At 36.1% G+C, this 27,499-nt stretch overlaps 1 protein-coding gene across 9 annotated transcripts in view; it reads right to left on the reverse strand.

Annotated features, from left to right (window-relative positions):
* The window catches only part of COBL (cordon-bleu WH2 repeat protein), a 168,501-nt gene that overhangs the window by 69,186 nt on the left and 71,816 nt on the right, over positions 1 to 27,499 (reverse strand). For 5 of the 9 annotated variants that reach the window (XM_058830782.1, XM_058830780.1, XM_058830778.1 and 2 more), the window contains 2 exons: positions 27,364 to 27,447; positions 4,174 to 4,368 (listed from right to left, as the gene is read on the reverse strand). In XM_058830782.1, the coding sequence (XP_058686765.1) occupies positions 4,174 to 4,368; positions 27,364 to 27,447 (279 nt within the window). The remainder of the gene's footprint in view (positions 1 to 4,173; positions 4,369 to 27,363; positions 27,448 to 27,499) is intronic. The other 4 variants (XM_058830784.1, XM_058830783.1, XM_058830787.1 and 1 more) reach the window with 2 other exon arrangements.

Below are 27,499 nucleotides of genomic sequence, written 5' to 3' on the forward strand. Positions count from 1 at the left end.
GCTCTAAAATATGTTTTGATCAATAATTCAGAGTAAATAACCATCCTCAGAAACCCAACTTTGAGATCTAAATGGATAAGAGAGGAATGTAAGAGTCAGGGCAAACCACCGCAGTATGCTATGTATCTTAGTTTGTTTATAGCAACATACAGGAGACTACATAAACAAGTAAATAAACCTGAAAGTTATGTTGGTACATTACAACATTCTAAAAGTGTGAGTCCAATTCTTCATCTGTACTAAAAACATCAATACTTATTTTTTTATTCAAGCCACTGTCTTGCCACATAACAACTACAATTAAAGTCTGTGGCACAAATGGTAGAATACTGTGTCTGGTACATTGTTCTATCATTCAATTAGTACAGGAATTTGACTGGCTAGTAAAAAAATCCCTGATGCCTCCTGTTACATTTACAGTGCTTCTGTTCTGAAAACGGTAGCAGCTGAAATAACACACAGCTCCTTTATCACAGTCTACAAGTTGCATTTCTGACATTTGAAATTGATGCCAGAGCTTTTTTACTCATGAAGGCACTGAAGAGTCATCATCTAACTCTATGTTGTCTCCAAAAAATCCCATGAACTTCTTCTGAATAAACCACTGCATTTTATAGACAAAGCTCTTGAAGAAATGCTCAAGGCCAACTTTATCACATCCCTCACTTCAGTTTCTATATTTCCACATACATATTTCCATGTTAAAAAACAAAAAAAGTTTACTTCCATAATCTTCCAGTGCACAATACTCTTAACTTCCTAGGGACTCAAATAACTCTATTTCACAGTTCTTTCAGGTTCTTCCAAAATATTATTTTTTCCAAGAAAAACACACTTCCTTTACTCATTTCTTTTAGAGAGACATCACTGAATAAGCCTCTAAGGAGATGCCTGTAACTCTGTCAGATTTCACATGTGGCTTTTCTCTGTGCACTCTGTCTACAACGTCATACTCATACAGGTCTTCTATTTTGTCAATACGGTGCATGCTTTTTTTGGGGTGGGGAGGACAGAAATTTTGCTAGCACACTGCATAGGGTGCTCAATTTTAACTCGCCCTTACATTGTTCTGCTCTACTCTTTGGATTGTGTAAGCTTTGTGTTGCAACTTAAGAAAGCAGAGGACCGCCTTGCTTTGTTAGCATCAAACCTCCTGGATTTTGTCCTGGAATTGTTATACACCCTAGCATTTTGAAGATTATTTTTTCAACTGACTTCTCATTATTATAAATAGCATCATATGGAAGATATTTAAGAAAAACAGGGGTGAAGTCTCCAGGGAAGAAATCTGTAGACTCCTTTCTTTGACTCTGAATTTCTTTGCAAACTACTTAGTGCATGTTCAGCACACTCTGAACAGACATGAATATTTTCTAGGGTAGATTTAAAGCAATCTCAGAGGGAAAAATACCTTTAAATAGACACAGAAAACTACTGCTGTTGCACTAAAAAGTAAATAAAGTTACTGCAGGGGCCTTATCCATGAGGAGATAAATTACCCTAAGCCCTACAGGAACAAAAGCTGTAAGATTGTAAAGTTATATTGCAACAAGTCACCTATGCAGAAAAGTGAGTGGAGAGATCTAAATGTAAAGCATAAACTAAAACATCACAGTCCTCATACACATGGAGATTTGGAACCACTAGGCAGGGCGATGAGATATATATAACCCTAAAGAATCACCTATGCCTGGAACATAACAATGGGTTAAAAATAGCAGGCTTACTGGGTTGGAAAATTACAGGTGTTCATAACAGCTACAGTACTTTATTTAATACACAATTTTATGGAACCAGACAGCTAAAAAAGAAAAAAACTTCTGAAAGTTCAGAATACCACCTTTTCATTTTCTTAATGTGCTAGCTTCACTGGAAATAAACATGTTCCCCTTTTGCAGGATCTTCCTGTTAGTAACAGTTGCACATAAATAAAGTTTTCTAAACAAACACCTTATCTTTTTATGGAAGGAAGTTCATTAATAAGGAATTGACGTCCTTCCTTGAAAAAAAAGATCAGTGCTAATTCTTTCCCATAAACTAAAGAAATAAACTTACACCCTGAGATTTTTTACTCTATTTTCACAGCAAACTGGCTTGTCTGCACGTAGATAAAATGGAACTATTTGGGTTTTCTTATAAACAATATCTCCGTTGCTACTTTGCCCCATAATACTGAATAATTAATTTCTTCCCTCAGTTTTTGATTGCTTCATGGAACTTGTGCTTTATTTCAATTCTACTCCATTCCTGTTAAAAATACATGGCAGCCTTTTAGCAACTTTCAGCCTAGGAGCTTCAGAAACACACTGTAACTTTCTAACATTTTAACCTAAGCCATAATTTCCAGAAATATGTCCTCTACTGAACAAATGCAGCCAAATATACTCTAGCAGCTTTACTGTGGTCTCCGCTGACTTTGTCAGCTACACAGAACATTTCCTTTACTCAAAATGAACTTGGTTATGGAAAATTCTCTGACACAGTCTTCATCTGCTTCCTTTCTTCAACATAACTTTTCTTTCAGACTAAGAGAATTCAAAGTTGATACTGTACTGTATATTACTTGCAAAAAATAAAATACAGACTTTTCTACCAATGGCTTCAGAAAACTAGCATTTTAACCTATTTGCAACAATGCTGAAAATAGAAATGTTAGTATGTTTAGGGAAAGTTTAGATTCACAGTGTTATTGTACATCACAATTAAGGATCTCAATGCCATACTGCAGGGAGATCAGCCAAAGAGAATGGCAGAATAATGTAGTCTGTGATTATCATACTTTTATAAACTTAGAAGTTATAATGCCATAGTATTTTGGTATGAAAAGATCTACCTTAAATATTTTGTATGAAAATATTTACCTTAAACACATTAACTCTGGGGGACTTAAGAAACCTCATAAAAGTATTTACATAGAAATTTCAAAAGGAAATTTTAAGGAAAAAAGTGCACAAGTGTTGCTAGAAAAATGCTGCTATTTCTCTTCAGCTGTCTCTATAAATGAGTGCTATTTCAAAGGCATCTATTCCAATTTTGAAAGATGAAATGCTACTATGTTCCAGCAATCACACTTAGATAACCTAAGAATGGGAAAATAAAAATCTGTAGTCCTTTACCAAGCGTGTGCCTTAACTTTTCTTACAGAATGCTTCACTTGAGAAGGCATTTAATATATGTGTTTATGCAGATAAATAAGAGTGTGACAGGGAGTGGGACAAAGCAACAGGCTCCTCCTCCTCTTCCTCTGTTGTGAAGTCAAAGACTCCTTTCTGACTCCATTTTGCACTAGGACAGTTTGCTTTCCAAAGGTCAGTCTGCTGTAGAGGTGACAATGCCATAGCTGGTAAGAGTCAGTCCACATTACACAGCTTTGGTGATATTGGCTCCTTGCACTCGTCTTTGGCATCCATATATAACTTTATATGCTGATTTCTAGAGTTTACATTTAGACCATAATACTATTAGTTGCTGGTGGAACCAGAAGACTTCATGTACTTGTGCAGGTTCAGTAACACACACCTGAGTGTCACTAAAAAAACAAGAGCAATTTCCTCTTCTTTTAGCTCTATTCTTTTCAAAGGCTTAGGTCCTCAGAAAGGTTTCCCCCCATTTCTGTTTAATTTTCAATAATGTGCTGCGGAACAGTGATCTTTCATAAAAGCAAAACCAAAGCACTGCTTTAAAAGGTCACATGGCACAACTCAGAAAACAGAGCAGTTATTCTGGTATCCCATGGCAGCACTGGAAACAGGGATACAGGCGACAGCCTAGCAAGTATTCGGAAAAAATGGTATGCTGAAGGTTTCTGTCTCTTGTTAGAACTTCCACCTGTTCTCCAGGACTTCCCCAGTCAGTAAGGATACCTTATACAATTTCCAGCTTTTCTGCCTTACTTTTTCTTTACCCTCCTTCTCTTAGCATATTGCTTCACAAAACGTTTCTGATTTAGAATGATTCATAACATGGCAGAAAGCTCAGGGCAGTCTCAACAGAGCTCAGTAAATGTGTACAAAAAACTAAGACTTTTGATAATATTATCTTGTAAGTTGATGTTTTGGTTAGCTGTAGCTAACGGCTAAATAAAATACCTGTGAATGGCTTTAGGACTGCTGAATGAATGGACGGTACATAGCACACCAAACAAAGGAGCCCATTCAGTGGTGTCACCGTTACCTGTGCTGCTGTCCTCTCTTGTCCCCTCACCTCTTCGTTCGGCAATACTGGTGTTGCCACTGGTGGAGGAGGTGCTCTGCGCTTTTTCACTTCTGGGTTTGCTGTCATTCCAGAGATGTTACCAAGAGACAGTGACGAACCCAGGCTACTGGAACGAGAATTCACCGAAGGGGAGTTTGGTGCTGTGGAAAAACCCTGTAAATGAATGAACATCTTGGATTAACATCACTCTTTAAAAACAATGGGAAAGAAAGAAGAAAAACAAGACACATCTGGTTACCGTTTAAACAATGATATGAATAATCATGTATATTCCTCTGCCAAACCTGCTGAATTGCAAACTCTAACTTTTGGAAACTTCCAAAGGTCAACTGGAACAAAGCTTACAGGCAGTATTAATAAGACAGGAGGCGTGATAAGCACCTACAGCGGTTTAACAGCATTATTGATGGGAACACTGCTGCTGCTTGCTATTTAAAATATAAAGTTCACATCAAGACATATAATTACAGTTATCCAAATGCATTTGTGGTTGCATTTAAATTACAAGTGTTACACATTTCTGGAAGCATGATTTACTCTTGAACTAGAACACCATTTTAATAAAATGCTGTCAAGTGTCTCAGGGTTTTCTATTTTGTTATCAATCTGCCTGATTTACCTGAGTCTTCTCCACAGATTGACATAAGAGAAATACTGCTACCATTAAACTATTTCCAATTTACATGCACAATCACGCATAATCACTTACAACTCACTGAAAACAACCATTTAACTTGGTGAAAAGAAGCCCTACTGACAGGCACCACTCTGGATTCTAATTGGCTCAGATTAAAGGAGAAACAGAAGACTAATTCAGTAATTCCTTACTGTTAAAAATTACTTTAGTTCTCATTGAAAACTTAATAAAATCAATGGAAAAAGTTTAATGGATTTCAGAATCTTAATACATTTTTATATTAATATACAAACAGAAACATATACAGTCACATAGTAGCAAATCTACAAATAAAAAAAGATTAGAATTAGGATGGCTTGAAAATGGGCTTTTTAATTTTAGGTTTTACTCTTAAATTCAATACTTCTTTTTTTACTCTGCTAATAAAAATCTTGCAAAAACTTTTCCCTCTAAATCTGAGTCACTTTCTCCTTTTTTTAATTAAGAGAACCTTCCATATTAAATTGAAGATTTTATTTCTTAATTAAATTATTTGACTGTAACTTCTTCCCAAAAATATCTTCTGTGGAATCAGCACTGATACCACTTCACCATGACCTCGAGATGAATAGCTCTTCTGGAAATACAGGCTGATGAGCATGGTTGAGAATGCTGTTCTTATCATAATAGAACATGCTACAATTGCAAAACTCTCCCATCGAGGACATAAAGCTCTCTGGTGGAATTTTATCCAAAACCGCAGAATACATACTGGCAGGAAACTTAAAGGCCACCCCAAATGACATTACTTAAAAAAAACAAAAGATCATTTATTTCCACAAGTACCAAATGCAAGCTTAGGTAAAAACTAAAAACACAGGGCAGCAAACTTAACATTACAATTTATTTAGTTTTAGAACCATGGAGGAAGCACCAATAAAGCAAAAAGAGCTAAAAAGTAGAGCAATGCAAAAATATATATAACATGCAGTAAGACTCCTTTACTGCCTGGTAAAGTTCCATGTTTTGTAGATTCCTGTGAAAGCAACTGAGATGCAAACAGATTTGTACCTCTTCCTGCATTTACTGTGCGTGTGATACCAACTACTGACCTAGATGATTTTGTTAATTTTATGTTGCACACTGCACAGCACACTTCATCGTGAAATAATGTATTTAGCACAAGTGGAGTATTTTACCAGTCTTCTCTGACTGAAAGCAGTGTTTGCCACATCTTTTTCATCACCAGTTGTTCTCAATTGAATGACATCAATAGAACCTTTACCCTTCTAGGAAATTAAGAAAAAAGCTTGAAGTAGATGGTGTTGATTAAAAGATTAGGTAGAATCTTATAGAGAAATAGTCTTGTCTTGGCCCTGTATATTGGGCAGTGGAAAAACTAATGATCTCATCTGTAAGTTAAAAGTTTTAAGTCATTATCAGTGCATACTGTATCAGGTCCTATCAAATAGTTTGTTTACTCCTACAGAAATAATGGGTTCACAGAGTGAAATGCAAAGTAGTGTCCTCTTTTCACACATTTCTAAAACAACTGAACAAAACAATTTCAAAGTGGATCCTGCAGGTATGTTTTTAATGCTATTATTTGTTTAGCCTTCTAGATAAAAGGGTGCAGAAATTTTAGATAAAGATGTATGAAAATAATAAAATAGCCCTAAGACCTCCCTCCTAACACTACAAATACAGAGTACTGGTAAGACAATAGGCCATAACCATCGATCGTAAATGAATGTTCAATTTTATCTCAAGATCTTGAGGCTGGAGGGCTATGAGAATCCTTTTCCAAGCTACAGGTCATTGGGAAGGAATACAGTGATAAACAACTAAACAGTTTAAAGCTGTTTTGTTCTGTTTTTAAGTGTGGATTTCCTAACAGAAGATACATGGGGGGTGGAAAAAGGTAATACTTCCATGACACGTTAAGTAGTTTTTAATAAAAAGACTTGAATGATAGAAAAAAACCCACCAACCTTGCAAATTCATCTGTTTTCTTTTCCAAGTCCAACATTTATTTCAAGCCCATTATTCCTTTACTGAGCACTTCAAGAATGCTCATGTAAAAACACTTGCCCTAAATCCAAAACTCACCACAGCTTCCAGGGAAATGGAAAGAGGGCAGTTTTGAACTAGTTTTAAAAGCCCTCTCAAAGAACTTTGCCTAAGTGGAGGCAGACCTTCAAATTCTTGCATGTGTGTAGTCAGATTCATCAGCTTTAAGACAAAAAAGCAACCATGAACACAAAACACTGACACAAGTGATTGCGGCATGACTTGTCTTTTGTTGTGAAACTATACAGAGAGACAACACCTAACCAGCTTTTATATTTTATGTTGGGTTAGATACAATGCAGCTTCTTTCCAAATCACAGGATTCTGGAGGTTTTTCAGGCAGTTTAGCAAGGCAACTATTTAGAGCATACAACATTAATCAAGCAAAATTGCAGGGACATGATATCTACATGCCAAATACTTCAGCCATCTCTCATTTCTTGTTTTTCTAATTTGTTATCAAAGAACCAATTGAATGACTCAAATTACAGCAGTGTAAATGAGGAAAGCCAAACTTGGGAATTGAAGCCAATGTTGCTGGCTAAAACAAGTCGGCCCTTATGCTCTGTTTCATTTGACAAACAGGTTAGCAAGAATACTCTGCTCAGAACAAAAATCAGTTCACAGAGTCCATGTGTTCTATAAGAAAAAAAGGAAAAAAGAGAAATCAATTCATAAAAGAAAGTTCATGTAAATGAATTACATAAAGAGCTTTCAAAAACATCTCTCAGTGTGCAAAATCAGTCTTTGTTGAACCACTAGTGTTCAGATTAACTTTTTGCAGTTCAAACAGCAATTAATTAATGAAAACTAGCAAGAAAAAAAAGTTTGGTTTGGGGTTGTTTTTTCCCCTGAATTGAAGCATACCCAATACAAAACCAGCCAGACCAGCATAGGTCAGCAGTCAGGTTAGAAACCAGATGACCATAGGTTTAGAATATGTATTGAAGCACAACCATGGATTAGAGTCCATTTCAATTTCATGATGTAGATGCTGGAAGGAGGCAAGAAACAATTGCCATACTAAGCTATGGTGCCATCGTGTCATCACTATTTCATGTTAAAATTGCCAGTTAGTTTTTTTCCTTCTCATTAAATTTCTGAAATCACAGGAACTTCCTGTTTTTTGCCTAATGTACCAGGTGTTTTCTTTGGGGTTCAGCAATTTAATTCTAAGATTTTTTTCCTACTAGTTCTTCTAACTGAAATTTAGACATTTTTGAAGGGTAAATAGTAACTGCTAAAAACACAGAAGTATGAAGGCTAAGAGTAACCTGGTGAAGTATGCATACCACTCTCATTTAAGAAGATTTTAAAAGCAGTCAGCTTTCTACAAGACTTCTAAAGTCCCATAGCCTGCTGAACTCAACACATGATAGATTAAGGGCCTAAAGCTGAGGCCAGTCTCTGTTCCAAGTTCATAAACCAAGAACGCAATTGTAAAATACCTTTTTCAAACTACCTCCTTTTTAAGAATAAACAGAAGTTCTGGTATCTTATGGATACTTTGAAAATTTTAAAGTCATATATAAATAAAGGTATGAGTAATTAATTAAAAATATAACTGTACTGCTGTGAGAATTCTTTTTTACAAAAACAGATGTGTATAAAAATGGAAATCAGATTACAATTGTTTTAAAAAGACATCCCTTATATATAACTTCTTTACCCAAAGCCCTGTTATTAACATTTCCTTGACTTTCTGATGACAGTAAGTGGCATTTAAAGGTCAGCAAGGAAGAGGCTGCAGATTGCCTGTGAGAGTGACTTGACTTCCTGTTCCCTGTTCACACTGGTCAATAAAAATTTTTCAAAATGTCAAGTTCTTTTCTTGTGAGGTTGCTACAGACAAGCCTTTCTTCCACAGCTCTTTGCCAAAACTCACATATTTGAGCTCCCAGTCTTGTTATGCAACTTCCTCCTCAGAAGTCTTCAAGTCAGAAGTAATCAATTCAGCTGTTTTTAAGCACTCAAAGTACCAGATATATTAGCAAAAAGTAAGGGTTTTATTTTTTCCAAACTAGAGATGAAAAAATAAAAGCATCATAAAGGATATAATTTTATTTGCAAGTGAATACAAAAGAGTGAATACAAAAGGTAAGATTTACAGCAGGCAAACAAATACATCTATTCGGTGACAGCAAGAATATTTATGCCTGTTAGACATTTAAATTCCATTAATGCCAACTTTTATTGATTAGCTGAATGATACCACAGCAGATTATAACTGACCATATAAGGTTATGTCAGACCTACTGCAGAAACTGAACTTAGAGACTGCATTCCCTGACATGGTGCTGATATTACTTACACTAAATTTGCAATAAATTGACAACACAGAAACTGAATTAATGTAAGCTCCTGCTTCAAAACTAAAGCATTATACTGCAGTCATGAGATTGCTGGGAGACACAGTTAAAAAACCCAACAAAACAAACCAAAAAATTGTGACTACTCAGATTTTCCTTTCTAACCAGATACACTGAATAGTTTATTTTTCTGTACTCCCTGATGCAGTTGTGCTGACAGTCTGCAGTCAGAAGGAAAGAAAAGTTAACCTTTTCCTGTTCTGAACTGCAAAAAAGCATTTTATGCAATTTACTTTATGCTGCTTTATTATCTTGCTGCATTTTGCTGTTGGTAGGAAAATACCTGGTCACACACAATAATAAAATTGAAGCAACTATTTCATTCTCACAACAGTTATTTATACAGGCTGTACTGTGTTGATTTATATGCCTGCAAAGTAGGCCCTCAAGTTCTTACTGTAAAAGTTTTGAGTTATTTTTTGAAATCTGTACAACTAGTGTTTCCTTATGAGTCTATCAGAACATCTAGATAGCAGTTCCAGGTCTTGTGGAAAGGGCCAATTTGGTAGACACTAGAACTCACACAGCCAGAACCAGAGATGTCTGAGAACATTCTGTCTGCTGTGCCCCTGCCAGTTCTCCCTCAGAGTGGATGACCACGTTCCTCTTGTTTTAGTACAGAGTTTTTTGATCAGAAATCCTAGCAGTGCCAGGTGCAAGGCAATCACCTCCCAAACAAAATCATGTATTTTATCTCCCATTTCTAAAGTGACCAATCTGCCAATCTGTCACTGTAGAGGTTACTAAAATTTTCCTATGACACAGGTCCACACCATCTGCAATAATACTGTTTTTTTTCTTAATTGTCTTTATCATTAATTTTTTTTCTTGTACCATAACCATAACTTCCCTTTATAGAAGCTTATCTGATTACTTCTCATCTTCACTTAGGGAAGCTCCTGTGATGGAGAGTGTCTTCACAGCTAAGACTACAGCCTTGGTTTCCAGCTCCAACTGATTTGTGTTCGCTTTGCAACTCCTGTGGTATCCAACTTCGTTTCCAGCTGAAAAGCTAAAAGAACAACCACCCAAGGAAAGGAACTAGAAATATGGAAGCCTCCAGGAAAAAGGTTTTCCAAAATACACTAAGGGGCTCAGATTCACTGTGAATTTCTCTGTAGGGAACAAGTATGACTATTAACTCTGGCCCCTTCCACAACACTGAGGACAGCAAGGGGCACGAACAGAGAGAGCTTCCAAGAACCCTTCTTTAGATTTTGTTATACTTCTTGTGCCTCATATATATAAAAGAAGTGAAGCAATATTCAAAACCCATTTTCCATTTAAAAATCACATGGAGACTGAACAAATTGGAAAAACCCACAAGAACCCACACATAAGCTGCTTATTTCTCTTAATGAATTGTCAAATATTATATTTTGAAGTTTAGGAATATAAGTCTTTTACTCGTATCGTTAAGAGGTTAGAAAACATGGATTGGGAATACATGAATTCTACTTAAACATAAGCATGTCTGTGAACTCTTGCAATTAAAAGGAAACAGATGCAGTATCACCCACTACTACCACCTCTCTCAGTATTCTGTCAGTCTGAGATCACAAATTTAATCTGAGTTCTCCAAAACTAAAGGAAGTACCATGGCACATATAAAGCAGTGGAATACAAGTCTAGGAATTCAACAATGTGTATTAACCAAGCAGCTCAGAGATTGTCAAGTCAGTTACATTTTTTTAGGATTTTATGACAGATAAATGCTTTGAGAATTGAAAATTTAAAATCACTTCTTGTGATTTAAAATTCAATGTATTTCCGCCAAATAAATTCTCCTGTTTCTGTTTTATTTTTCAGATTATCTCGAGTCAGAATACCCATCATGCTTAATAAAATTTTTGTCTATTACTGCTACCCAAATTCATTCACATCAATCTGAAGAAGTCAATCGGTATTAAGGGAAATGGACACAATTTCTTTTCCATTGCAGCAAAAGATGTATAAAAAAGAAGACAAGCTAACTTGATTTACATTTTTGTTTTTGTATCATCTCTTCTGTGAGTGACAGTGCGTTTCAAACAAATTCATATTCTTTTAAAAAGTAGCATCCCAACAGAATTAGCAAAAAATAATCTCTCTTGACAGAAGAGTGTAGCCATGTCTCAACAACTCAGAAGGTGGGAGCAGAGAGAATGCTGCCTGGTACTAATGGGAAGACTCAGTTGTATAAATGGGTTTGGTAAAATGTTTGGTAGGCACACACATATAAATCCTTTGTGTCCTCTCCTTTCAGTCTGGACACTGAACTCATTGCTGTAGCCAGCAAACTTACATCCTGTGGACCATGTGAATCACAGCTGAGGAACTTGTTAAAAACGAGAAAAATAATTTCTTTGATTCAAAGCTGTTAGCATTGACAAGTCACTCTCAACTGGATATAGTGAAAACACGCTACAAATCTTCATAATGGATTATTGATTTAATATCTGTCACTGTGTGTTCTGTGAAGGAGAAAGAATTATTTTACTGAAATCTGAAGATATTTAGCCACAAACAAAAGAAACTTAGACTGCTAAAAAATCTTTTCTGAAGAAATGTGATCAGCAAAGCAAAGAATGGAACGTTCGAAACAGCAAACCTCAGCTCAACATCACACAAACCAACATATTTTACAGTTAATATTCCACTAGTCTCCAGATTCTCAATTTACAAAAATGCAGCTAAAGATGATAAGACACCAAATTATTGGGAGATACTTCAACATTGGTATAAATCCAATGACATCCATGAAACAGCCACAGGCTTCAGCATGTGTCCATTACAGGTATCTTTATAAGAAGATTTATTAAAACAGCACACTTTTTTAAAAAAAGAGACATGTGTGTTCAGTCCCTTAAAATGCCACTTTATAGTGCCATACATGTTACAGAGAAAACATGGACATATATGCAGAAGCTTCCAAAACATGCCAACCTCCTTTCTGCCCTTATGGTGCTCTGCAGCTGAGAACCATCAGGCTGAGTGACAGTACACAAAGCATGTGGGTTCTTTTTTAACTTTCTGGATGTGAGACATATTTTAAAAACCCCTAAAATGCAAATGCTTTTGCTTTTGTTTTGTGTATACAAACTCTAGTGAGAAAAAACCATCATTACCACAGCATGGAAAACATTTTGGGATCAAATGTTCCTATGCTCCTTGACTGTTTAAAGGAAACATCTCTACCCATCACTCAGGTGGGAGTACAGGCTGCAGGCTAAATCTGAAGTGAATTCCAAAATCCAGCTGAACTGCAGATGACAGTCTGGGATGCCACCAGATGCTTAGGGTAAGGTTTGTTTGCATTCCATAAAAGTGTAAAATGATTTATCTTGACTTTCAAAAGTGCATGGACAACTTTGTGTCTTATTTGATAGAATATTCTTTCTTTTTCTTTTCTTTCTTTCTTTTACTATCACTGTGAGGAAATACCAGAATCAATTTACATCTAAAATGCACCTTTTCTGGGGCTGATTTACACCTTTCTGCCTAGACTGCTAAAAACTTATCTCCCACAAGTCCAACACTTTTTGTCACAATGCACTGTCAAAATATGTCAGCCTATAAAAAACCACAGTAATTTGAAAATAGATTTTTCATAACTGTCAAAAATACCAGTATGTAAAGCCACTATGGGAAGAATTAATAATTTCAAAAGATTCCCAGAAAGGAATATCCAACAAAAGATAGAGAGTCAGCAAATTCAGCTACTCACAAAACTTTTTTTTTTGATAGCTACGTGCTTCTAGTGAGAGATGTGCAGGAAATTATAAAATAATTGGTGAATCATAAAAGGAAATAAGAAAAAATGTGGAAAACATTACAAATCTCTTTTTGGGTATCTGTCCAAGTGGAATAAAAGCAGACATGAAAGAAGTAGGAAAGAAAACATGAAGTGAGAATGGGAACAAAATAATTGTGGCAAAAAACAAAGTGAACATGTTCATGAGATTTGACCAGAAATTAAGTCCTTGAAGAAATTCAGGGATGAAAGACTGGAAAAGGAAAGGAACATAGGAAAAAGCAGAAGAGTTTAGTGAATGTGATGATAAGAGTATTGACTTATATCCTGGGGAAGGAACAATGAACTAAGGCTGTGCAGGACAGAAATCATATTTTGGCCCAGAAAGATGGTGATGTTCACATTCACTTGTCATGAGGGCAGTGGGGGAAAAGTCAAATGAACAGTACTCAGACCAGAAAAGATTTAGCACTGAAAGAAAAGGGGATTGATACATAGAGATTTGTGAATGTGTGATAAATATTTCTGTGGTAGGGATTTAATGCATAGTAAGATGTGGAAATGAGGCAGAATGGAAGAGAATAACAAAAGAAACATTTTGAAACCTGCAAAGAAATGTCCAAAAGCCAATGACAGATTCAAATAGAAAAACACATTTTAAAGGAACCTGAAGAAAGAATTACAGAGGAAAATTCATATGGAATCCAAAATTCAGTTCAATCCCAGTATAGAAAGAAGACATGAAAATATTAAGCTGGAAGGAAAACAAGTGAACATTAGAAAAGAGGCTATTTACACTTTGTCTTAGAAGGGCATTAGCAGATAGATGGAGAGCAATCTTAGAAGACTGAGGATGGAAAAAGCCACATATTTGTAAGCTTGAAAAAGTTGGTTTCTCCTTTCACTTATACTTTTGCACTACATGAAAATAGATTAACTCAATCCAATAGTGTTGAAGAACCAAGCCTAAAATCAAAATCTGTCTTAACTAATGGTCTGGAAACGGACTTCAGGAGTCAGGGAATTCAAAAGGTCAAAGTCTGACAACAGAAAGAAAAAAAAACCCACATTTTTCCACTGGTATTAAACATTCATCAATCATAAATAACCACAAAACAGATCAGAAGTCTTGAGCTAAATGAATTCATCATTGCAATATGAATTGATTTTCTATAGAATTAATAATTATTTTTAATCAATCAGCCTATGTTTTTAGTTCATGGAAGACAGGAGTTATTATATCTGCAATATATGTCCTCCTGAAATTCAAACTATTTTAAAAACTAATGCAGAAGTTCTTCTCTGCAAATTCTTTTAACATATAGAAACTATTAAACCACTAGAGATGATCATCTTCAATATATTTTCATTGTAGATATGCCAATTTATATTGGAGGAGAAGATGGAAACTTTACATAAAACATATAATTTTAAAAATATCTGCTTTAATGTCTGCATAGTCAATTTTTATGGCAACCAGAATTATGAATGAAATAGTTCCCTGGCACGAGGTTTTTAGGTGTGTATTTGTTTAGTTTTGGAGAATTAATTTCTGGGTTTTACTGAAAGTATTTTTATTCCACATGAATTAGAAAGTGTTTTCTCTACATTTTAATAAAAGTGTTGTCCTTATGCAAGTTTTCTGGAGGCAAGAAACATGAATGATCAATCCTCAAAATTTTCACCAAGATCTGCAGAACCTCTCTGAAGTCCAAGGTGTTGCTCTGATCTATTCAAGCTCAGGGATCTGGCTTCCAGCTCCAGCCCTCATAATTCAATTCTGATACAAATATTATTGATATACAAATATTATTAACTTAGAATTCATTTCTGCAGCAACTTTTCCCTTTGAAGTATGTGGTGACTGCAGGTGGTTAGCTAGAGGGAGACAAATGCAATCATCCAACTGTCAAAGCAAATTTTCAAAAATGAAACTTTACACTTTGTAATGATTAAACAGTGGCAAAGATATTACTGAAAAACAATATAACCTCTGAAGACTTTAAAACTTAAATTAGAAGAATAAGCTTTTGAACTCTAAAATAAGTGCAAAGCTTAAAACAAATTCTAATTAGAGAGTCACTAAGATGATTCTAGCAACATGAGTCAGAAGTCTGCAGCCAGAATTTCACAGTTTCAATTAGCTCTTCCAGATGTCTGGATGTGCAGGTGTGCATGTACATAAGCTCTGTGCATACACACATGGATCTACGTGCAAACACAGGGATGTATGCACACACAGCTTATCACTTCAATTAGCTCTTTCTAATATCTGCACGCATGTTTGTGCCTCAATGAACACATTCTTACTACATTGTGAGTAAAATATGCTGAGTCTAAACCCCTAAGGGCTGGCATAAGCAAGCTCCCTAATTCTCTGCATCTTTCATGTTTTCAGGATTTTCTGGAGTTTCATGAGAATATCTGGAATAGCACTGGAACAAACCAAGTCTTTAATGACATATGACAGCTTTCTTGTGGAAGACAAAATCAGAAGACAAACTCACATCGTCCTTACAGCTGGATTGTCAGGTACTGATGCCAAAAAACCAGTTTGAATTATAACAGCTAAATATTTAGTTCCAGATCAGCATTAGTGGTCAGGAGTGAAAAGAAGGAGTCAGGAGAATGTCATGTGAGAGTACAGGGGTAAGGAGAAGGTTTAAATACAACACTTTCTTGCTGGACAATGGATAGAGCACACCCAGGTGTGGTACACAGCCACCTTTTCTTTTGTAACACCCACAGATTGATACTTGCAGAAATTAAGTTTGCCTCATTAAAGGAGGTGATCAGTTTGGATAGAAAAATACATATGCTTATATTTTGAAGAAGTCAAGTAAATTAATTTCAGGATCTGAATCTTCCAAGACCATGAAATTCAAATCCAAACTTCCTCTCCATCCTGAAGGATGGTCCAAAGACTATGCCCTTTGGAGAAAAATCAATACCCTGATCATGCTGGCAAAACCCATGTAAATTCATTAATTGAGTTTGGAGGACCAGGCTAAGAATAAAGAAGCAGACCCTCCCTTTGAATTTTCTTTAAAGTAATGCTTGAACACTATCTTAATATTCTTAGCCTTTAGGTCTTTTCCTACTGTGGACATTTTTTTTGCTATTCTTTCAACATTAACTTTGTCTAGACCACTCCATCTTCTAAATAAATGTAAAGTGATAATATAGGATACCGCAAAGGGACCGGAAGTACAGATGTGCTGGAGACCAGGAAGTTTCAGCCTCTTCCCATTTTATATATATTTATATAAATTCATAATTTTATCTTCCTTTGCAGTATACTGTAGCCTGTGAGGTTTCTCCAATTCAAAAAAATAAGTGATATATCCTTAGAAAATCAGAACTTGACTTGTGAATGTTTATTATTCCCAAAAAATTAATTTTCCTACTGTGTATAGCCTTGCTTCTTTGTGAATTTAGTGTGAAATACTAAGAAATCACATCTCTCCAACCTATTTCTTTCCAAAGAATGGCGTACTCCAATTCACTGGAGTGAACTCCCCTCTGCTCAGTTTTGACAGAAACTTTCCAAGCACAGTCCCAAATTTAACTGACACAAAAGTTAAAAACCTGTGGAAACAGATATAACAAATACCAACACTAGGACTTCAACTGGTACAATTACAGCTTAAATAGGGCAACCAGTGCTGGGAATTCTGCTCACTTTTGGGTATGCACTGCTTCAGATATCAAAGAAAAACCTGCTTTTGCAACAAATTATTGGCTGGTGAAAGCCACTCCCTTCCTTTGCCACTGTTTGCAATTCATCTTCTGCAAGACTTAACATGTTTACTTTGGGGTTTTCTCCTTCCCCAGTGAGAAAACACTATAAATTAAGCAACTTCAAGGGGTTTAGCTGTGCCAACTGTCCATCAAAAAGGAATGAAGGTATTATGTTTTAAGAGATTATAGTGAAAGTGTAAGAAAACTTTTGAGAACCTGAAGTAGGAAAAAAAAGGAACGATTCTAAAATGGACTAGTGTAGATAATGCCTAGCAACTCATAAAAAGCATGGTCCTAAGCCAGTTAAAACCAGCAGGTATTTTCCCATTGGCTCTACATAGTAACTATGATGCTAAAAGAAAATAATACTCTAAATTATGCTGCCACTGTCATTTCTCCAGAAAATTTTTTTCTTCAGTATACTTTCAAGCTCAATGAAAATCATGCCAGCTGAGAAAGCATAGCTCTGATTTTTTTAAACATAAAATTTGGTTCCAGATATCCACACTTCAATTTCTTCTGTTAAAGAAATGAAGAAAGTAAAGGACCTCCAACAAAACACATGTGAACTGGATCCAAGCAAACAGGCAAGGAGTTGTTTTAAAACCATGATCAAAACAGATTAAAAACCAAGGTCCACAGAACCCAATGCATGATCAGATACCCTACACTGATATACAACTAGTTGCGTAACTAATTGGCAAGAGTTTAAAAAGCATAAACATGATGTTAAACAGCATATGAACACATCTACAAAGTTAAAACACCAATACTTTCTCCCTTAGCATGATGCTTTCTTTGCTGTAATTTGCAAAAAATGCAGGAAATTAAAAATAGAACAATAAAATAAGTTCACAATCAAAACCAAAAACATTAAGAAGTCCTAAAGTATTGACTTTCCATAGGTGGGGAATAAAGTGAGGTTTTTTCCCTAACTCAAAGTTACATAGGATATATTTTCCCAGCTCCCTTTTTCCCTTCTCCCCCCTTTTGGGTGAGCGGGTAAGAAGGTGTGAGAATTCTGGATGGGCTTTTAATTAAATAGTAGTTAATAACTTTGTCTGACCTGTACAACTGCCAGTATTTTTTGTTGATATTTTCTTTCTGACCTTTTTTCTTTAAACCCTTAAACTAGAACAAGAACCTTGTTTAACATTTGTTAAATTTAGACAGCACCACTATCTACTATTACACCCCTCCTACTGCTGCTGCCCTAATCTCCCATGCCAGCTGCTCAAATGTTTACATCTGAAGGGCTTTCTCTGTGCAGAAACAGGCTCTGCACAGTATCTCTCATCTGTACATTTGCCAGAATAAGGGGAAGAAAAGCCTCCCTGCTGGGATTCTTGATTAATAAATAGTCTTAAATGTTTCTTCTTCCCTTCTCCCTTCTGTCAAATTCATTGCCATTAGGGTTTTACAAGGCAAACCTCCACAGTGACCTTTACTGGCCTCACTCTTGTCCTGTGCAAACAATTGTAAACCAGAACAAGCTCCATTTAGAGTCAACGAAGTCACACCATCTCTGTGCTGACACTGGGAGAGACTGAAGTCAAGATGCATACCCGAGCATTTGCTGGGATGGAAAGAAGAAATCGTTACAATCAGAGAAGGGGGGTGTGGGGAATTCAACACTAACAACATAAATCTGCTGGTAATCTCTCCATCTCACAATGCCAGTGCACTTTAGAGGCTGCCTGCACAATTCATAACCTACACACCAGCCACACCTGGCTCACAGCAAGTCACCGAGGTATTGAACCAACAAAACACCTAAACACGTGCTTGGTATGGCACTGAAAAGTCAGTGGGGCCAATGCTTACAGCTTACAGGTATTCTCCTATTTAAGACCCCTGTAGGGCTATATCTTGCTATTTGCCTTGATTTGCTTTCTCTTCTGCCCTTCCAGCTGACCACTTCCAAAACCAGAAATAATTTCCTTAGTTAGCCCAAGTGTTTTGAGATCTGCTTAAAAGTGCAAATGACACTGAAAAAAATAACTCAAGAATGTGGACCTGACTACTTCATACTGTTGAAAAGCCTTTAAAAAGACTAATATTTGCCACACTCTTTCCCTGCTTCAGCTTGCATCCCAAAATATTTCTTAGATCTCAAATAAATTATTATACACTTTAGACAGAGTAAGAGAAATGGCTGAAATAATTTGTAGTCCTTTCTGCTAAGCTCACAGGGGAAGAACAGTATTGCAGCTGCATGTAGAAGACTTAGAGAACCTAATTCAACAGTTGTCTATTAAAAAAAAGAAGAAAGAAAACAGCTACACAGACTACTTTTTGTAGTGATGAACAGCTAGGAAGCAACACTGAGAAGCACACTCAGTGCTATACAGTCTTTGCCTCATGCAGAGAACTCTTTGAGTTAAAGGAAGACCTGTAAGGGCCACTAAGCTTCATGTAGGTCTGACTTTGCATGAGAGAACTAAGCCATAAAATTCATTTAGGAAAACTTCCCCATCAAAGTAAAATGCATTGTGTCCTGTCAGCAAGTGTTTTGCAAATACTCCCTCACCTGCCATGAGATGTTATTGAGACATATGGTTTCACACGCTACCAAGCAGCTCAGTTTTGCCAACGAACAATAATGCACAGAACAAATATGTGTGGAAATCATGAGATCATCTAATTAAAAGAAATGTTATTGTATGCCACTACTTTTAATGAAATCCAGTCTTCACTGTCCACAGAAGAGGCTGGAAAGAAACCAAATCCTATTAGCGCTCATGCCTCAGAAATTGTTTGAAAAAGAAATTATACCTCAACTAGTGCTGAAAATTTTTGCTGTATCTAAAATCTACATATGCTAATAGGATATTTTAGACTAATATAATGAATCTATGGTTACATGGGATTCAGATTATGCAACTTTGCAAAACATGTTTTAGTTTCTAAAATAATTTCCACTGTATATTAGAAATATGGAATATATGACATACTATTATATGACATAGCCATTTCTGATTTCATCTAGTAAAGGGGACTGGCATATGTACACACTAATCCTTTCATAATAGTAGTTACCACTGGAAAGCCTGACAAGAAATTCCAATTGTGAAAAGCCTGATCCTGGTATAAACTTATGTTTAAAGGTGGTATTTTCCAGACCACTGCATGCTTTCCACTAAGAACAATATGCTGAATGTGTTATGACCAAATGTGAATTACAAGGCTATTACGGACTATTAAGAGGTTCTGGTAACATTAATTACCAAGAAAGCAAAGCCTGGGTGGTTGACATGTCACTAGAAAAATCTCAAATGGAATTTTGAATGTCTTTGGTATTTTTTAATGTACTTTTATTAATGCAAACTAAAAGCTATTGGTCTTATTAGCTGTTGCTTTATTAGATTTTTTTTTTTTCAGTGGGTTAACTTCAGAATTTTTCAGTGAAATCAGTAACAAAAGATGAATCAGACATAAAAGGATTTGAGCGGTTAAGGGTGTGTCACCAAGTCTTGATTGAACATCTAAGGGAGATATCTGAGCCAACTTACGCCACATTCACTGGGTACATGACCATGTACACAATGATGCCATTCAGCCCAGATCTGGAATTGCCACATGCAAGCCTAACTTAGCGTGCTCCTGTTAGGTTGTGCCTCCCTAAATCACAGTGGTTTGCACTTTTCCATCAATAAGCTTGACACATATCCCTCTGATCCCTCGGGCTAATTTTGGTGCCTGAATTTTGCTTCTGGGCATGCTGAACATAGAAACTGTGGAGAAACTATGCTTCTAACCTCCTGCCTAAATTCCAATAGGATTTGGACAAGAAAATGCAAAATGCAAAACTGCAGAAAATGTGCAAATCTCCTTTGTCAGCCAAGGGGCCTGATCCAATAGGTATGTTTAAAGCACGACTAGGCAACTGGGCTTTACAAAAATGCAACTGCCTGGAAAAGCAGCTATGGTATTTACCTCTTGTTCTGTCCAAGCCCCTGCCCCAAGTTTGATAATTCAGTAAGACTATGGTAAATCCAGGTCCAAAACCTTTATCTAGTTGAGAAATAAAAGTTTTCCCTCTTGTGAGGAGAGCAGGACTATTCTCTGTTCTAGGACATGAACATGAGTTTAGCTAAAAAGATACTAAGATTAAGGCATTCATCTGGGCAGGAAGCCATTTGGCTCCTTTAGTTCTAGCTTTAGTGTCTACTTACTTGCTGGATGTAACATCTGCTTAGCATAAAACACAGGAAAACACCTCTGACACTGGCACTGAAACCCAGACCTGCCACCACACTTAAGTTAGTTCATTACTGGTCTGAGTAGTTAAGTGTGCTCCTGCTCTCTAAGTCACTGAATATTTGGGTATTTTTACAAAAGGGTGCTCCCCACATAAAGAATACCTCGCAGCTTTCTTCCAGGCAGTGTCCTGGACCCTTTAAGTATTTTGGGGTTTTTTTTGCAAAAGGACGAAATACTTCTCCGACGCTGGTATCTCTAAAGGCAAAAAAGAAACCTTCGTTCATTCATGTTTTGGATAACAGCGGTAGGTGGTAATGCTCTAGAGTAAAAGCTTTAAAAATCTGAATCTAACAGCTGATTTGAGATTTGAATCTTGAGCAGACACAGATGGGCTGAGTTTAACAAGCAACTCCTGCTTGTGAAGATTTCAGTGGATTCAAAAGCTGGGAAATCTGACTCTTGGCTGCTTAGATTCAGAGTCCAGACACCCACACTGTCAGGTATTTAAAACAGGCACTGCCAGGCATAGTTGTACCAAATTTGCTTTGTAAATATGACCCTACTCAAACCCTTTCAATCTGACTTAATCCATTTTTCTGTGTTCATCTCAGAACATTTCTTGACAATATTTCCTTCAAAATGTCCTGCTAAAATGACTGCAGGAACTGAAGATTATGAGCCATCTTTTTGAAAGCAGCAACGTGAATATCATGAGTTGTGATGATTTAACTCTGAACCATGCAGTTCTAAATAAAGATGCAGGTTCTGGTAACCACTGATAATATATTTTTTAAGAAAATAAAATCTTCATGGTCACAAGAAAGAAGCTTAAATGCAACTTCTACAAACCTAACGCTCAGAAGTCAAATTGAGGGAAGTCCCCCCTTAATGATTTCTGTTCAAATCTCATGATTTTAAGCCACTTTTGTATGGTGAGCACAAGAGCTGACAAGTGTTTTTTGAATGCATGAAGCTGGAAAGTTCAAGCTAAGCAGCACAGACAGAACAGGGTTCAGCTGACATGTCTCTTCACCAGATACTGTTTTTAATAGCTTGTAACTTCACCATGCTTAAACTATGGATGCTGAGACTTCCCATTCCAGGTGTCTGCCTTGAGCTAATTTTCTTTTTTTTCTTTTTTTCCCCCACTAACTCCAAGGACCTTTTGTTTGAAAACAGCCATTAACACCCCATTGTGGAGCAAAAATTTGAAGTCTGGTGGTGGCAGTCAGCCACTGCTTCAAGCTCTTGCCTTCTACTATCAAATTCTCTAAGAAAAATCTAAAGATACTATAATAGGCAAAACCATCTATGATTCACATAAGCAAAGACAGTTAATATCCTGTAAGTGCAGACCACAAAAAGAGGTGGGTACAGCTGCATCTCTCCAGAAGCCACAGTTTGGCTGAAAGGCACTTTCATGGTCTGCTTAATATATTACACTGCTCTGAGACAGAATAAAGGACATGTAGCTCATCCTCTAGATATTTTTGGAGGTTTTGCAGATTAGGGGATGATAGGGATTTCACAGTCATTTTAATAGCATGCTCCCCTGTGAAATTTCCATGCAGTCAAATTTTTCTCCCTCTTGTATTCAAGTTAAATTTCTATTGTGATATATAAAGCACATCAGTTCCTGTCCTGTCCTCAGTAGATAAGGACAAATAAAGTTGATCATTGGTATCTTTACTACCTACTGAAATTCTCTCAATGCCAGCTTAAGCCTTGGGCAAACCTTTTGTCTTACAATGGCAAGTTAACAGTAATGATTTTTTTTTTCCACAGTGTATCACAGGCTATCAAAATAAAACTAACCCTACTGTGATGGTGAACCTTATGCTGAGATATATGGTATTTATTAGATCTCTTTTTCTTCTAATCATGTGAACAGCTGCACAAATGAAAATATTTATAACTGTATCTTCCCTAGTGTCATCCTCTGGCATCTAACTACTGGCTTACAGGCACTCTTTAATGAAAGACTGAGGCTAACAGACCTGTCTGCTGCAGCTTTCCATACTCAGTTTTTTGAGTTTTGTATTTTGCAAACAAAATCACACTCAGAAACATTGTTTAAAGGCCAGATCACAACCTACATCTTGGACAGTGCATAGATAGCTTTATTTCTACAAAATGCAACATAACTGTCCCAGGATTTATCCCTGCTAATAACAAATAAACACACTCTAAGTATTGTCAGGAGACCAAGAAGGGAGAACATGAAACCAGCAAATGTGATTGCCAAACACAAGGAAATATTAAAAGTGGATGGCTGTTAGCATCAATTTAGATGACATGCACAGTATTCTCATTCCTATTGCCCTGAACAGTACCTGCCTATGTGACATGAAATCCTTGAAGGAAAGGATATTACCTGGTCACCTGAGACCTGCCATGGTTGAAGAGAAACAACAATCACCTAACTGTACCTGATTCTTCTTTCCACCCATTCTGAACTGAGAAAGTGTATAATGAATGGTGTAACTCCTGCCATCAAAGAGGGCACAGAAGTTACAGTTAGAGCACAAGGTTCTGAAAAGATAAAACATTTTATATTTTTAAAGCTTTTATATGGAAAAGAGCTGTTGCTGCCACTTAAGAAGTGATTGCCAGGATTACTAATGCACCAAAATTCTTGATATCTTTTATCAAATATTAGCACAGAACTTCTGGAGAACAATCTTGCAGGTACTATGAAATAAATACTAAACCAAGATCCCCCACACATATCCCAAAAAATATCTGGTAACTGCTTGGTATTTTAAATGACACATTTATTTTTCTCTTGTAGTTTTGCATATGAACATATGTAATCATAGTATGACAGACTCATCAAGCAGAGAACTACTGGACTATTTGCTTCATTTAGTTAATTGCTTCTAATATGGGCAAAACTTATATCTGACATACACTTAACACTAGGTTTTTTAAAAATGGTGTTGATGAAGGGCTGATGAAGATCCTCCAATGTTGCACTGCTGCAGAGCTGTTTGAACTAGAGAAACCTTGTGTGATAAGACTTTGTGCTGAAGTTTCAAAACCTCTGATAAGTGTTCCTGGCTGTACTTCTAAATATTTGTTCCCAAGCTGATGTATTACATAAACAAAGTCCACATCAGAGCTACACATCGTTCAGCACTTGGGATGTGTTTTTTCACTCTTGATTAATGAAAACATGAAGGACCCAAAAATAAAACCAGCAAATTTCAGTACTGTGTTTCAACACTGTGTTTTATCTTGATCAACTGTTTATGTGAAGACAGTGACACCAAGCGGCAGAGAGGACTCAAGTTCCCTTTTTTTTCCCAGCTGTTCTGAACTCCAGCTCTGACAGCCTGCCTTCACCACAGAGAAAGCTGAATACAGTAACTGTGCTACAACTTCCAACTGCTTTACCTGTACGTTGTGTATTTCAATAGCATTTCTTTTGTGAAAAGTTAACCTGGATATAAAACTAATCTGATTAGCAAAAAACGATTTGTTTTTCTTCCCAGACTAAGGGAAAGGATTTCTGCTTCATTTACAATACACTGATGGATTTCATGTCCTTTACTGTGTGGTCTAATGAGCTGCTGCACTTTGAGGATTTTCATGGAGAAGTATTTTCTTGCATTTCTACACACTCTCTCTAAGCTGTTAACAAATTATTTTCACCTTTATTTTTACTGATAATGTGAAAAAGTGTCCTTTCACCTCAAGCATAAGTGTTGACTTTACCATCTTGACTTTGAAAATTTGCTTCCTTATCAACAACTCAAAGTATTTTTAGAGGCATTAATAATTCCAATAATAATTAGATAAATACGGCACTGAGAATGGTTTGGTGGTTAAAAAGTGAATATAACTTGTGCTTGAATAAACACCTAAGGGTCTCTTATTTATTACACTTTTATTCCATTACTTCATATTGCCCATTTTAAACAAAGAAACAAACCAACTCCAAATCAATACCCAGAAGAGAATCATTACATTATCTTTGCTACAATTCAGTACATATCCATCACATCAGAGTGAGGAAAAGGATTTAAACTAAGCATATGAAAGTTCATGAGTTTACCTTGGTAGTACTTCATGAGTTAACTATTTCTTTATAGGCAAGAAAAATTGTCTTGATCCAGTCAGTGTTAACTCCTGGTACTGTACCAAAAGCAATGGCAAGATATTTTTATTCCAGAAATAAAACAGAAACTGCCTTTGTTTCCCACACAGCAAATCCAAAATACTTTCAGATGACCCAAAACAGATAGCAGACCTGAGGTAACTGCAAAAGAGGAAGCCTCTGCTGGCTGACATTTTGCCAACAGTCGTATCCAGCAATGAAACTTCTATATAATGATCTCTAAATACATATTTCACATATATGGACATGTAAGATACCACTTAGTTGGAATAGGGATACTTAGTTCCACTGAAGTAAATGAGGTGTCTTTTGAACAAGCAGAATAATAATTATTCAGAATTATTGAGGATCTCAAATCCAGTCCATAAGAAACTGCTAAGCTGAACTTTTAAAATTATGAACTGTTTCTGTTGGTATTTCCATTTCAATTTTATCTTAATACAAGTTTTCTACACCAAGTATCTGCGCCAAGTCTGCAACATTTTTGAATTTTTCACCTAAAGCATCACATTGTTGAACTTTTTCTTGAAGCCTATCTAGCCTCTTGAAAAATGGACCTTCCGTGCTGCTGAGTGAATATGTTAGACTTATTTAATACACCTTCAACAAGCTTGAACAGACTACTACCAAATTCAGTGCAACATGGTCAACACAATTCTTTATGTGCTCACGTCTTAGCAGGATTGGTGCTCATATAAATATGGGTGTCCAACCAGAAGAGAAAGATATAAACCTTGAACAAGTGCTACCTTGCTCTTCAAGATTAATTCCTCTTAAGAAGAACATGGGAAAAAGTTTGAGTCCCTGACATGCTCATATAACTGAATAAAAAGAAAACATTTTTGCCTCTTCAAGAGCTCTTTCCTCCCTAGAAACTGGTAACATTAGAAGGCATTTACATGTTCAAAATGGTCTTGAAAACTTTTTTCATCAATACCAGAGGGAAAAAAAAGTATTAATTTACAATTTTCCCTATAAAATTCCCTAGAAAAATAAGGTGATGTTTCTCTTCCGGGGAAAGTACCACAACCTTTACCATCATATTGTTACTTGTAATTTCTACTCTCCCTCCTCATTTTTTTTTTAGTATTTGGGTATCAAGATATTGAGATAAATTTATAATGTCAATGAATATAAACCAAAAGATTATTTTATTTTGTGATGCTTTTTCTATGCTTTTACTTAGTCAGTTTCAATTACACATGATCACCCTCTTCTAGAACTTTCATTTAGTAAGAGAGGTCTATTAATCTATTCATATGTATAGTGTTACCCAAATTTTTAGTATCCCAAGCAGCTTTCCCATTTCAGTAATCTTTTATTATGAAGTCTTCACAGATTTGCAGAGTTTGGTGTTTTTACACTTTACAGCCAATCAATTTTCTATCTATTTCTCCTTTTGGACTCCTTTTATACTACTCTTTTCATCTAGGATTTGTTCTCTTACTCAATTTTTTACACAATTTTCTGTCACTCTTCTCTGTGGCTAGCGAGTTTTTCAGATCCACACTCCTTTTCCAAAAATCTGTTTATGAAAGGGGGATTCAGAGCTGAAACTTATATTTCAAACTTCTATTGCATCATCAGTCTTCTCTAGGTTTTGAAAATATGGTAAGAAAGTCAATTAATTTTAAAAAGTAATAAAAAGATATGCCATTTATTATAATTATATACCACCAGAACCATCTTAGAAAATATTTAGGATTCACACTTTCCAATCTGATACCTTCCTATTTAGATTCTCATAAATTGGTAGGCTGTCAGTCACTTAAAAATGTTTCTAAATGTGGTTCACAGATTTTAGCACCCCAAACCGTAGTGAGGTACTTAACAAAAATTCTATCTGTTTTTTCCAGTGATTGCTCTTCACCCACAAGCTCCTCACGAAACAAATAGAATGTTGCCATGCTGCAGAAGTCAGATACAGGGATGAAAAGGAAAGGCTTGGTTTTATAAGAAAAGCCCCCTTTAAATAGCATTGGTAAGGCAAACATCCTCTTGCAGGACTGTCACTGCATGTCACAACACTTATGTTCCTCTTTCTCACAACTGCTTAGAATTTAACATTGAAAAAAACTTTATTCATAGTGAAACTAGCAAATTTCATTTGAAGACAACACATTTTAATCTCATGAAGATATGCAAACTGCGCTCTCATGTAACAAAACCTGCTAAAGCATAAGCTATTTCTACATCTACCTGGCTAAGCATCAGGAACAGCAGTGGTTTCTGGTTAATTCAAACTGCAGGGTCTAATAAGAATGCAGTAGCATCTACAAGCTGTGTTAGTACTTACATCCAAGCTTCCTTCACTTGTAGATGCAGAACTAAAAGCATCCTCCTCACAACAATCTCTGTTCATCCTCAAGTATTCTTCTGTCTGCAACAAAAAAAGTGTCCTACACAGCAACAGCAAAGGAAACAAAACTGCA

This window comes from Poecile atricapillus, chromosome 2 (genome assembly GCF_030490865.1).
Source record: "Poecile atricapillus isolate bPoeAtr1 chromosome 2, bPoeAtr1.hap1, whole genome shotgun sequence".
Taxonomy (NCBI): domain Eukaryota; kingdom Metazoa; phylum Chordata; class Aves; order Passeriformes; family Paridae; genus Poecile; species Poecile atricapillus.